Source organism: Notolepis coatsorum (genome assembly GCF_963971535.1).
Source record: "Notolepis coatsorum genome assembly, chromosome: 8".
Classification (NCBI taxonomy): Eukaryota; Metazoa; Chordata; class Actinopteri; order Aulopiformes; family Paralepididae; genus Notolepis; species Notolepis coatsorum.
Window position 1 is genome coordinate 117,384,462 of NC_140172.1, and position 14,658 is coordinate 117,399,119.

General features: G+C 45.6%; 1 protein-coding gene across 2 annotated transcripts in view; it reads right to left on the minus strand.

Moving 5' to 3' along the window:
* The window catches only part of sec24a (SEC24 homolog A, COPII coat complex component), a 63,972-nt gene that overhangs the window by 19,883 nt on the left and 29,431 nt on the right, over nt 1-14,658 (minus strand). For both annotated transcript variants that reach the window (XM_084319827.1, XM_084319826.1), the window contains exons 10-13: nt 13,993-14,105; nt 12,977-13,095; nt 12,659-12,714; nt 153-359 (exon numbers count right to left, since the gene is read on the minus strand). In XM_084319827.1, coding sequence (XP_084175953.1) covers nt 153-359; nt 12,659-12,714; nt 12,977-13,095; nt 13,993-14,105 — 495 coding nt within the window. The remainder of the gene's footprint in view (nt 1-152; nt 360-12,658; nt 12,715-12,976; nt 13,096-13,992; nt 14,106-14,658) is intronic.

Genomic DNA, 14,658 nt, shown 5'->3' on the forward strand with positions numbered 1-14,658 from the left:
AACAAATTAAATAATAATTAAAATGTTTAAAAAGGGATAACTGGATGACAATTGATCAAGTTGTTTTTCTGGGTGCTGGAGTCGGCCATCAAATTGGGTAGTCAATCACAACCGCTGACTACAAGAAAATGTCCACCCTCTGAGATCCCTACCTTGGCATTGGCTCGCTGGTTGGGGTCCTCCCTGGACTTGAGGGCCCCCACCCCGAGGTTGGGTAGCTGGGTCTGAAAGACGGACACGCGGCCCCCTGTGGGCGACAGCAGCTTGTAGGCAGCCTGCAGGGCAGGCCCCAGTGCAGACTGGGTCTCCATGGTCTTCTCAAATATATGCGGCAGGCTTTTCAACAGATCCTGGACCAGCTGAAAACAACAAATACAAATCCGTCATCAGGGAGAGGGGAAAAGTGACACTAGTGCTAACTTTTTGGTGCCAATTGCTGGAGAGATAACGGCTGGTGAACTAGACCGTACTAGAGAGCTGACTATCTGACTCTTATATAATAATAAACACTGTTAGGACTATGAGACTCTTAATAATAAACACTGTTAGGACTATCTGACTATTAATAATAAACACCGTTAGGACTATCTGACTCTTAATAATAAACAATCCGACTCTTTAATAATAATATTTTCCCTTCCCAGCCTTCCCAGAGACAGTCGCATTTCTCTCCTCTCCCCAGGCTCCTCAAGGCCGTTCCTACCGCCGCCTCTACTGCCTCCATGAAGCCCGACGCTGCTATGCTCTGTGCTTCGTACCGGTTGCCGGACTATACTCAAATCAACTCGAAATGGATCTAATCAGTGGATTGCATATTTTCGTCAAGAAGCAGAATAAGGCTAACCCTCTCTGCCTCTTGGGACATCATAATCGGGCTACCAACTTGAGGACGTGGTAATTTTTGGATTATCGAAGCTTTTGGACTGCAATAAGAAGATTTTGGATCTGTTTACCGCGCACAGGACCTAGCAAAATGAACTGATTAAGACACTTGGACTAATGCAGTGTTTCTCAAAGTGGGGGGCGCGCCCCCCAGGGGGGGCGCAGAGGCATGACAGGGGGAGCCTTGAGATTTTTTTTTTTTTTACAGAAAATTATCACTAAAGTGCTATCTGTTGCAAATGCACTGTTCTCCATGAAAATACCATATTTGGATAAGTTTGACCATTTCTCAAAATCTGAAAATCATTACCGGTATTTAATAAAACACAGAAAAGGATCACCAAGTTACTCTCGATAAAAAAAAACTTTACAGACAACATTGAGACAAAGCTTCCTGACACATCTCTATCCAAACTCTTGGAAGAACTCATTGAAATCTCATCTGATACAACCTGGAGAGCTAGTTTCAGAGTGTGGTGCTGAGTACCAAGTATCTCATGATGCAGCAGTTAAGGTGTTGATACCATTCAGCACCACATATCTGTGTGAAGCTGGCTTTTTCATCCATGACAGCTCTGAAAACAAAATATAGGGCCAAGTTGAGCCTTGAGGATGACATGCGTGTTGCCTTGTCAAAGACTGACAGCAATAAAGACTGTTTGCTTATTTCCTATGTTCGCTTTGTAAATTCCCAGTCACTGAGTGAAGATCTGCTGTTTTGCAAATATGTCAAAAACAGAGCGACAGCTGATGAGCTCTTCAAAATTATTGACAGTTACCTGACAGAACATGGACTGAAATGGGAGAACTGTGTGGGCTTTTGCTCTGACGGTGCGCAGGCCATGGCAGGGAAAAGGAGGGGGCTACAGGCGCTCATCAAGGGGGTCTCGCCAAACGCGCAATGGACGCACTGTAAATTCACAGAGAGGCGCCAGCGTCAAGACAGCTTAGCCCTGAGCTGAATGAGGTTTTGACAGAAGTTATAAACGTGGTAAATTTCATCAAAACCCGACCCCTGAAAGCGCGTGTGTTTTCTGCGCTGTGTGAGGAGATGGGAGCTGACCATTCTGCAGTGCTGTTTCACAGCGAGGCAAGGTGGCTCTCGCGAGGGAAGGTGTTGTCAATTTGAAAGGTCACGATATTGGTGTTATTTCAATAAATTTAAACATGGCCCATTTCATGACTATTTTGTTGGGGCGAGGGGGAGGGGGGCCCAAGATATTTTGGTCCGCCAAAGGGGGGCCTGACAGAAAAAGTTTGAGAAGCACTGGACTAATGCATTCAGTCATTTGGACGGAGTTGTTGGTGACGGCAGCAGATTAGTATGCGTGCTGGAGGGGGGAGCCAAAGAAGACTGTCTCATCACCAAAGTCCTATCCCCCAGCTGACGGCATTGTAGTCAGAGTCATAATCCCCGCCCCTTCCGGTGCTGCAACGGTGGTTTCTGGACACTCTCCTCCCTCCCTCACGCCTGGCGCAACGACACCCCGGTGTTGCTGCAGCCGACAATCGCATACGGTGTCTCAGACATACTGTAGTCGACATGTGTCAACAAATGTACATGCCTGTTTGAATTTATGTTGTGGCGTTGTTACTGTAAAAATGTAATGATTGCGATATGATGGTTGTTTAATGAGACGATGAGCTGTATGTGTATGTCACTTAAATTTCCCCGTGAGGGATCAATAGGAAGGGGAACTATCTTATAAATGCCCTTTTCCAGTGGTTTGCATTGTTTTCTAGCAATGTGGGGTTGTACCAACACTGACTAGTTGTGAAATTCTCATTCAGTCCCATTCCTCCAGTTCAGCCGATACAAGATCCTCCCCCACTAAACCAAGCCATTCAGAATTGGCTTGCTATTATACGTAATAATGCGCTGATCTGCCACCGCCCGCCCACAATAAACTGTGATACGTTTATATGAGCAGCGAGTGGAAATAATGCGGAAGCGGTTTTCGACAGCAGAGACCTTCTGCTGTTCACACACACACACCGTGAATCACACACAGAGAACTAGATACAACGGGTGGGAGGGAATGGGACTGCGGGGGAGCTCTCTCTCTCGCTCTCTCTCGTATCAGCACTCGCTGTATCACCGTCAAACTGTTGCAAAATATCATAGCGCGCCCGTATTCCGATCCGTGCAATAATATTCACGGGATATATATTGTAATTTGAAACAAGTTAACAATGCATTGTCCCATGGGATTATGCCCCCCCCGCGGCGAAATTAATTAGTCCCTCTCTCCCCCAAAGGTATCTGCCAGTGCAGGTGGGTGACTGTCACTCAAAGCGCATTGCGAGTATGGGCGGAGCCCAGCCAAAAAGAGCTTGGAATCTGAAAGGGCAGAAAGTGGTCCACCAAAGTACTTGATTAAAAATACATAACAATGAATTTTATTGGAAAAAACATTACAGATGTGATCCATACTCACAGGAATTGTGTAAAATTGCCCAAATAGTGAAAGAAATAGCTAAATAGTTCCCCTTTAACTCATTGGACGCCAGAGGTCGCTGTGTACCGTGTGGTAAGAAGGTCACCGCTTTAAAGTATACGGATACATGGCGGTGTTTGCAGGGCTCAAACTATATTAAATATCATAGCTATGGATATAATAATATTGCCCAATTGACATCGAGCATCTATTGTTCAATTTGTGAAAAATAAATCAATTTTTTCATCCATACATTCCCGTTTTATACCGTGGTGAATATGAGTATAGTTTTAGAGTAATCCTGTCTAATCCCAGGAAACGACGCTATGCAGCGTTTAGTGCATTTCACTAAAAGCTGTGGCGTTTCTCGCCTGTATCAACAATCAATCTGAAAGCAACGCTATATTATCGGTATTATGTTTCATCATGAATGCATGAAAGGGTGGGGGGGGGTCGTTTTCCCAACGGAATACATTACGCACACACATTACACACATACGCTCGGGTCGCGGTGAATGGATTCTTGGATCAATGCAAGATTGATACCATATAGCCCTTACCTTGACTAGGATGTACTCCGAAAAGAATATTACAATTATCTGATCGCCATTCCAAGTATTGATGTCGATCGTGTTGCCAACATAATCCACCAAAGAACATGAACCGGGAGTGCTTGATTCTCCTCAATCCATGCGTTATAAACGCTTGTCCTGCCCGACAAGGAAAACCCGGACCGGACTTTTTAGATCGACGCACAAACTAAGCCAGAGAGTTTCAAAGGATGTGCAATACCGGCCGTAAGGCGGCAGTATTGGACGTTTGCGATCTCAGACTAATTCCTAATGATAACTAGGGATGCCCCCCGAAACCCGGTTCTAAACGGGAACTGGTACTAAATTAGAAAAAAACTGAGTATTGATAAGCTCCGATGTTTTCGGTTCTGCTATTGATATTCGAAACATGGAGTTTTTTTTCCCCGAGGAATTTAAATGTTGCGAACTATCTCTCCTCTCTCTGTCTGCAGGAGAAGCGGGGCTGTTAGTTTACACACACTCGCGAGCGACACTCACACAAATGCACATACGGGTACTTGGCTCCGTGCTGAAGTGTGCAGCACACAGACCGAGCTCTGCGCTCATCATGGCGGAGAGAACAAAGCGAAAGTCTGGGTACACTTTACGAAAGTCTATGCCGACAACGCACGTTGCCACAAGTGCAATAAAACATTTGCAAGTAAGGGTGGCAATACAAGCAATTTGTCAAAACATCTGTTGTCAAAACATAACATTAGTCTGCAGAAATGCGCCGTTTTCTACTGCTTTGCTCGCAGTGTTCCATCTCCATCCACGTCCACTGCAGGTAAGCCAAGATACGGCGTTAGCTAGGCTAATAACGAATTATTACGAATAGGCTAATAAATAAAATATAATTGCTTAGCTAATTGTTTAGCTACAAATATATTTGAAAGATGACAACTTTTTATAGATCGTCAATAGGGATGTCCCGATCACATTTTTTTGCTCCCGATCCGATCCCGATCATGTGATTTTGAGTATCTACCGATACCGATCTTTCCCGATCCGCTCAAAAAAATATATTTTTTAATATATATATATATATATATTTTTATCCCAATTTCTCACATTACATTCACCCTGAATGTTGACGTTATCCAGGTGAAAAGTTAACTTCATTCAAGCGAGGCATTGCAATCCTTGACATAAATCATTTGATGTATAATTAAATCAAAGGAAATGCGTTTGGGTCTGAGAGTGTGGCTGGTCTGCCGTTCTGCCGTTCTGCAGCTGGATACTATTGGTTTGTGTTGGCAAAATTCTTCTGCTCTGTGTGACAATAAATAAATGAATGATGATATGCAATTTAAAAACAAAACTAAGGCCTCAGTATGAGTTTAAGACGTGAACATGGTCATGTTTGTTGAATAAAAAAACGATACCCATCCCTAATGATAACACAGGCTCCCTCGATGGATTATGAATGGGAATATCGAATAAAAGAAATAACAATAGAAAACCTGAGAAATCTCTGGTCTGGCGCCCAACGCATGGCGAGTTAACCCGGGATATCTCGGGTAAGGCCCCGAATGTGTTAATAATAAACACTGTTAGGACTATCTGACTGTTAATAATAAACACCGTTAGGACTATCTGACTGTTAATAATAAACACCGTTAGGACCATCCGACTCTTAACTCATTGGACGCCAGACCCGATGATAGTCTGGTTAACTCGCCATCGCTTGAGCGCCAGACCCGAGTATAGTAGGGTTTTAATGGTTATTTCTTTTATTAGCAATATCCATTCATTTTCATCCATCCAACCTCGTTGGGAATGGGTCTGAGCTCGCAAAAGGGCAAATACTGCCGCCTATCGTCTCCAGGATGGTATTGCACATCATTGGAATCCCTCTAGTCCGGTCCAGGTTTTCCTTCTCGGGCATGCAGTATCGCTATAACACATTGACTGGGGACACTGAGCAGCGTGGATTATGTGTTTTGGATATATAACCCCATAAATCAATAAACGCGATCAATATTTGGAATGGCGATCAGGAATTGGATTATTTCTTTTGCATTACATCAGATACAAGGTAAGAACATTATATATAAATTTGATCGTTGATCTGATATGAATTTCTACCCGATCGACGCTGTATTTGTGTGTGTATGTGTGCGCCGGTCTAAACAACATTGCATGCGTGCACGATGAAGGACAATAATGATGATCTAGCATTGATTTCAGGAAGATTCGATAGTCAGCCGAAAAATGTGTTTTGTGTATTCCACTAAAGGGCTATTATCGCGTCTTTCTCTGGAATTACTAGAAATCACCAAAACTATACTCGTATTCAAAACGGTATAAAACGGAAATGTACCGATGAAAAAACAATCCGTTTTGTACATGTTGACTGCAAGCAACTCACTGATAATCGACGTGTATTAGACCCATAATTTAAGATATATTTTAAGCACTCGCAAATCTCCCACTCCTCCCATTGATTAAAGCGGTGGTGCTCTACCGCCCTCTGGCGCACTTAAGTGGTGGCATCCAATGAGTTAATAATAAACACTGCACAGACTGGAGAGTGTTACTACGGTTTGGACCATGTATACCATCATCACTATTACTACTGTCTGATTAAATCCTTCCACACACTACTGTTCACTACTACTACTGTTCACTATTACACTATACACTAGGTCTCCTCTCCATCCCTCGCACCAGGTTACGGACTTTTGGGGACAGAGCCTTCAGCGTGGCGTCCCCTACCCTCTGGAACTCTCTCCCCCCCGAAATCCGCAACGCCCCAACCCTGGACACCTTCAAATCCGCTCTAAAAACACACCTCTTCACCAAGGCTTTCCCCATCAGTTAGTTTTAGATTAAATTAGGTCCATTATCCCCTACTTTCCCTCATCCCCTCTTCCCCCTCCCCCCCTACTTTCCTTGCCCTATTTTTTGTCCTGATTGTAAAGCGACCTTGGGTTCTATGAAAGCCGCTATATAAATTTGATTTATTATTATTATTATTATTATTATTATTATTATTATTATTATTATTATTATTATTATTATTATTATTATTATTACTATTTGCACTTTGTTCTATGTTCCATTATTATTACTACCCGTACCTATCCTACCTGTACGCGTGTATCACTTCCATATCACTTCCGCAACGAATTTAGTCGGATTTCGGTTTCCGGGTTCGCCTGATTGGCCGCGACGGCCACGTGACACGCGTGGCACGCCCCCGCGGCAGCGTTGCCGCTGCGAATCAGAGCAATATGTGACCGAGTCCAGGGTTTGTGCCTACATGTCTCCATTTTCATTCTCCAGATTTTTCAGATTGTGAAAGTACAGAATGTAAGCTTTCAAATGATGTGTCATACTTTGAAATATGAGAATGTTTTGAATATCATATATTGAAATATGAGAATGTTTTGAATATCATACGGTATATGAATATCATAAATGTTAAATGATTAAATGATACACACTGAAATCTACGCTCCCTCTCATCCTGCTTTCCACAACGCAACAATATTATTAAACAGCAGCTCTGTCATTGAAGTGGGAAAAGTGAGCATTAAACAGCAGCTCTGTCATTGAAGTGGGAAAAGTGAGCATTAAACAGCAGCTCTGTCATTGAAGTGGGAAAAGTGAGCATTAAACAGCAGCTCTGTCATTGAAGTGGGAAAAGTGATTAAACAGCAGCGCGTCTGCACTCAGAAGATGGCGCGACAATATTGCTCTGATTCGCAGCGGCAACGCTGCCGTGTGGGCGTGCCACGCGTGTCACGTGGCCAATCAGGCGAACCCGGAAACCGAAATCCGACTAAATCCGTTGCGGAAGTGATACACGCTACCTGTACCCCCTCTCTCATTCCGCTATGACATGAAGGGGATTAATAAAGGAACACTTGACTCGACTTCTCACTCTATGTATGGCTGCCCAAAGTAGGGCCTGCAGGCCAAATGAGGCCCTCCACAATATTATTTTTGGCCCTCCAAAGTAGGGATGTCCCGGTCAAGTTTTTCTGCCACCAGTCCCGATACGAGTCATTTAATATTGAGTATCTGCCAAAAACCCAGTCCCCATACGATATTTATATTTTCCTAGATAATACAACAGATATGCTTGGTAATTGAATAGTTCTGTTTAAAAGAAGATAAATAGCCTACATCACGGCTTTCCTTTAATGGTTTTCATTTATTCTTTTAACAAAAAATTATCTGAATTTGACTGGGCTTGATACCCGATACCAATCAATTAAAATATGCCGTGATCGGCTCCAATCCTGATCGGTCCGATCCGACGGAGACATCCCCACTGCAAAGGGTTCCTGATAATTTTTAGATATTCTATTTGGTCTACTTTGATGCAAAGATATTTGTAAACTAACTTGTCTATTTCAGGGTGCAAACATACCAGCATTCGAACTACATTCATCAAATGATCAATGCCCAGTCACATTATAGGAGGAGTTCCTCTAGCCTAGCAGGGACCAGGGAGGAGGAGTTCCTCTAGCCTAGCAGGGACCAGGGAGGAGGAGTTCCTCTAGCCTAGCAGGGACCAGGGAGGAGGAGTTCCTCTAGCCTAGCAGGGACCAGGGAGGAGGAGTCCCTCTAGCCTAGCAGGGACCAGGGAGGAGGAGTTCCTCTAGTCTAGCAGGGACCAGGGAGGAGGAGTTCCTCTAGCCTAGCAGGGACCAGGGAGGAGGAGTTCCTCTAGCCTAGCAGGGACCAGGGAGGAGGAGTTCCTCTAGCCTAGCAGGGACCAGGGAGGAGGAGTTCCTCTAGCCTAGCAGGGACCAGGGAGGAGGAGTTCCTCTAGCCTAGCAGGGACCAGGGAGGAGTGAGTTCCTCTAGTCTAGCAGGGACCAGGGAGGAGGAGTTCCTCTAGCCTAGCAGGGACCAGGGAGGAGGAGTTCCTCTAGTCTAGCAGGGACCAGGGAGGAGGAGTTCCTCTAGCCTAGCAGGGACCAGGGAGGAGTGAGTTCCTCTAGCATAGCAGGGACCAGGGAGGAGGAGTTCCTCTAGTCTAGCAGGGACCAGGGAGGAGGAGGAGGAGTTCCTCTAGCCTAGCAGGGACCAGGGAGGAGAAGGAGTGAGTTCCTCTAGCCTAGTAGGGACCAGGGAGGAGGAGTGAGTTCCTCTAGCCTAGCAGGGACCAGGGAGGAGGAGGAGTGAGTTCCTCTAGCCTAGTAGGGACCAGGGAGGAGGAGTGAGTTCCTCTAGCCTAGTAGGGACCAGGGAGGAGAAGGAGTGAGTTCCTCTAGCCTAGTAGGGACCAGGGAGGAGGAGTGAGTTCCTCTAGCCTAGCAGGGACCAGGGAGGAGAAGGAGTGAGTTCCTCTAGCCTAGTAGGGACCAGGGAGGAGGAGTGAGTTCCTCTAGTCTAGCAGGGACCAGGGAGGAGAAGGAGTGAGTTCCTCTAGCCTAGTAGGGACCAGGGAGGAGGAGGAGTGAGTTCCTCTAGCCTAGTAGGGACCAGGGAGGAGGAGTGAGTTCCTCTAGCCTAGCAGGGACCAGGGAGGAGGAGTTCCTCTAGCCTAGTAGGGACCAGGGAGGAGGAGTGAGTTCCTCTAGCCTAGCAGGGACCAGGGAGGAGGAGTTCCTCTAGTCTAGCAGGGACCAGGGAGGAGGAGTTCCTCTAGCCTAGCAGGGACCAGGGAGGAGTGAGTTCCTCTAGCATAGCAGGGACCAGGGAGGAGGAGTTCCTCTAGTCTAGCAGGGACCAGGGAGGAGGAGGAGGAGTTCCTCTAGCCTAGCAGGGACCAGGGAGGAGAAGGAGTGAGTTCCTCTAGCCTAGTAGGGACCAGGGAGGAGGAGTGAGTTCCTCTAGCCTAGCAGGGACCAGGGAGGAGGAGGAGTGAGTTCCTCTAGCCTAGTAGGGACCAGGGAGGAGGAGTGAGTTCCTCTAGTCTAGCAGGGACCAGGGAGGAGAAGGAGTGAGTTCCTCTAGCCTAGTAGGGACCAGGGAGGAGGAGGAGTGAGTTCCTCTAGCCTAGCAGGGACCAGGGAGGAGGAGTTCCTCTAGCCTAGTAGGGACCAGGGAGGAGGAGTGAGTTCCTCTAGCCTAGCAGGGACCAGGGAGGAGGAGTTCCTCTAGCCTAGCAGGGACCAGGGACTGTGTGTTGTTGTAGCTATGTTAATATAATAGGATAACCACCGGTTAATTCGCGATTTTTTATTGGTTTGTCATGACAAACCAATTACATAATCCAACATATGTGTAAAGAAACAACATATTCCAGTTAACGGTATATTTTTTTAATGATTCGTTACGGCGAAATCAATACTTCCATTTGTATAAATTAGGTTAAGAGGATAGTATTCCTCCGTGCGGCGATAGTAGGGCTAACGTGATTGGGCACTGAGAGGCCAATCAGGGTGCGCAAACCGAACGCGGAAGGACAACTGCCTTGGGTAAAGTATTCACGCAGCAGGGACCAGGGACCAGGGAGGAGGAGTCCCTCTAGCCTAGCAGGGACCAGGAGTGAGTTCCTCTAGTCTAGCAGGGATCAGGGAGGAGGAGTTCCTCTAGTCTAGCAGGGACCAGGGAGGAGGAGTTCCTCTAGCCTAGCAGGGACCAGGGAGGAGGAGGAGTGAGTTCCTCTAGCCTAGCAGGGACCAGGGAGGAGGAGGAGTGAGTTCCTCTAGCCTAGCAGGGACCAGGGAGGATAAGGAGTGAGTTCCTCTAGCCTAGCAGGGACCAGGGAGGAGTGAGTTCCTCTAGCCTAGCAGGGACCAGGGAGGAGTGAGTTCCTCTAGCCTAGCAGGGACCAGGGAGGAGGAGGAGTGAGTTCCTCTAGCCTAGCAGGGACCAGGGAGGAGGAGGAGTGAGTTCCTCTAGCCTAGCAGGGACGCGTGAATACTTTACCCAAGGCAGTTGTCCTTCCGTGTGCGGTTTGTGCGCCCTGATTGGCCTCTCAGCGCCCAATCGCGTTAGCCCTACGGAGGAATACTATCCTCTTAACCTAATTCATACAAATGGAAGTATTGATTTCGCCGTAACGAATCATTAAAAAAATATACCGTTAACTGGAATATGTTGTTTCTTTACACATATGTTGGATTATGTAATTGGTTTGTCATGAAAAACCAATTTAAAAATCGCGAATTAACCGGTGGTTATCCTATTATATTAACATAGCTACAACAACACACAGTAACGTTAATATAATTACATGCATCATTGTTTACAATGAACGGTGGGGCTAATCGAAAGGACTGGACACGGACAAGTTAAACAGCAATCAATTAATTTAATATAACAGGTAGTTCGAGCTGCATTTGTGCCTACAACCACACCACAGCCACAGGGATATACCGGTATCCGGCTTTGACGAGCTCTCTCTCTCTCCTGCCGATTAAATTCAGCAGCTCTTCTCGAGTGCCTGTAGCTGCCTGCATTTGCACAAAGGCGTCCATCCCTGCTGCTAGCTAACGTTAAAACTAACCTAAAGTTAGTTGTTCACCAACAATCTACAGACACCAACAAACACAGAACCGGACGCGTGAAATTAATTGATTGCTGTTTAACTTGTCCGTGTCCAGTCCTTTCGATTAGCCCCACCGTTCATTGTAAACAATGATGCATGTAATTATATTAACGTTACTGTGTGTTGTTGTAGCTATGTATATATATAATAGGATAACCACCGGTTAATTCGCGATTTTTTATTGGTTTGTCATGACAAACCAATTACATAATCCAACATATGTGTAAAGAAACAACATATTCCAGTTAACGGTATATTTTTTTAATGATTCGTTACGGCGAAATTAATACTTCCATTTGTATAAATTAGGTTAACTCGAGGATAGTATTCCTCCGTGCGGCGATAGTAGGGCTAACGCGATTGGGCACTGAGAGGCCAATCAGGGTGCGCAAACCGAACGCGGAAGGACAACTGCCTTGGGTAAAGTATTCACGCAGCAGGGACCAGGGACCAGGAGGAGTCCCTCTAGCCTAGCAGGGACCAGGGAGGAGGAGTCCCTCTAGCCTAGCAGGGACCAGGGAGGAAGAGTTCCTCTAGCCTAGCAGGGACCAGGGAGGAGGAGTTCCTCTAGCCTAGCAGGGACCAGGGAGGAGGAGTCCCTCTAGCCTAGCAGGGACCAGGGAGGAGGAGTTCCTCTAGCCTAGCAGGGACCAGGGAGGAGGAGTTCCTCTAGCCTAGCAGGGACCAGGGAGGAGGAGTCCCTCTAGCCTAGCAGGGACCAGGGAGGACGAGTTCCTCTAGCCTAGCAGGGACCAGGGAGGAGGAGTTCCTCTAGCCTAGCAGGGACCAGGGAGGAGGAGTTCCTCTAGTCTAGCAGGGACCAGGGAGGAGGAGTTCCTCTAGCCTAGCAGGGACCAGGGAGGAGGAGTTCCTCTAGCCTAGCAGGGACCAGGGAGGACGAGTTCCTCTAGTCTAGCAGGGACCAGGGAGGAGGAGTCCCTCTAGCCTAGCAGGGACCAGGGAGGAGTGAGTTCCTCTAGCCTAGCAGGGACCAGGGAGGAGGAAGAGGAGTCCCTCTAGCCTAGCAGGGACCAGGGAGGAGGAGTGAGTTCCTCTAGCCTAGCAGGGACCAGGGAGGAGGAGTTCCTCTAGTCTAGCAGGGACCAGGGAGGAGGAGTTCCTCTAGCCTAGCAGGGACCAGGGAGGAGGAGTTCCTCTAGCCTAGCAGGGACCAGGGAGGAAGAGTGAGTTCCTCTAGTCTAGCAGGGACCAGGGAGGAGGAGTGAGTTCCTCTAGTCTAGCAGGGACCAGGGAGGAGGAGTGAGTTCCTCTAGCCTAGCAGGGACCAGGGAGGAGGAGGAGTTCCTTACCTCTTTGCATTCGTTGAGGTTCACTAAAAGGCTGTCAGGTGTTGGTAAAAATATTTCTGGAGGAGCAAAAAGAAAAATATCATTTCATCAATCACAGCTGGTCTGACCATTCAGATTAAGAAACTACAGCCTCAAAAGAACTGAGTGCATATTCGTTTACACACACAGAAGTTTAGTTTGAAGGACAAAAAGTTGGGCACTTTCTAAACATCTTTTATATCCACATTTATTCCACGTTGCCAATTTGCATCCAGCTAGTGCGGAGCAGCTTTTCTTATTAGCATGAAAGCAAAGCCTTGAATGTCAGCCGTCTCTCACCTTCAATGTCAGACACGATGAGCATCTGAGGCTGTGAGAGCCCCTCCTGGAGGTTGTAGAAGTGGATGGTGCTGTCGAAGGTGATGAAGCCTACCTTCGTCCGCGAGTCTCCAGGAAGCCTAAAGCACACACACAATTAAGCTGACAGTCATCAGACAGGGATAACCCACTTTCTGTAGCAATTCTCAATTCAGGAACACTGCAGTAATCAGCAAGACAACTGCCTTACATATTAATCATATTAATATGTGTCTTTTAATAGCAGCAGGTAAATCAATTTCCATTCAAAGAAACAAAATGGAAGGATATGTGGAATTGTAGATGAACGTACTGTTTATCTATGCAAACTGTACAATGACTATAAAGCATTTAGACACACATATACCGGTTTATCTATGCAATCTGTAAAATTACTAATGAATTAGACACATATGTACCCGTTTATCTATACTGTATAATGAGATCTGATTGATTTGATTGTGGATTAGAGACATCATCCGAGGGATAAAAACATGATAAAATGCAAGCACTTACAATACAATTCTACAATAAGGATGTACCTACCTACAAATATACCTGTTTATCTATACTGTATAATGAGTTCTACGATAAGGATGTACCTACACATATACCGGTTTATATATACTGTATAATGAGTTATACTATAGGGATGTACCTACACATATACCTGTTTATATATACGGTATAATGAGTTATACTATAGGGATGTACCTACACATATACCTGTTTATATATACTGTATAATGAGTTATACTATAGGGATGTACCTACACATATACCTGTTTATATATACTGTATAATGAGTTATACTATAGGGATGTACCTACAAATATACCTGTTTATATATACTGTATAATGAGTTATACTATAAGGATGTACCTACACATATACCTGTTTATATATACTGTATAATGAGTTATACTATAGGGATGTACCTACACACATACCTGTTTATATATACTGTATAATGAGTTATACTATAAGGATGTACATACGCATTGACGTTTTCCAGGAGGGACTGGCAGACCACATCCAGGTACCCCGTCTCCACAGCATTGTGCGAAACGTCGAGGACAAAGAGGTAAACAGCAGGCTGGGGCGGTCTCAGCTGAGGACGAATCAGATCAGATATATCACTAATACATCAACACAGACAGGACCAATCAAATCAGATACATCACTAATACATGAACACAGGACCAATCAAATCAGATATATCACTAATACATGAACACAGGACCAATCAAATCACATGCATCACTAATACATCAACACAGGACCAATCAAATCAGATGCATCACTCACTAATACATCAACACAGGACCAATCAAATCAGATGAATCACTAATAGATCAACACAGGACCAATCAAATCAGATACATCACTAATACATCAACACAGGACGTCAGGACCAATCAAATCAGATGCATCACTAATACATCAACACAGGCACAACCAAAACACACACACCATCACTTGTACGCCTGGCCGCATGATTACTTTGCATGATTCGTGCAAAACTTTTGTACAATACTTTGGCGTGTGATTATATCATACAAATCAATGACACTCTGCATTCACTGGCATCAACAACCATGAATAAATTAAAATGCCCAGCTGTGGAGTATAGGAAGAGAGGTTCAAATTAAGTCCAACCAAAG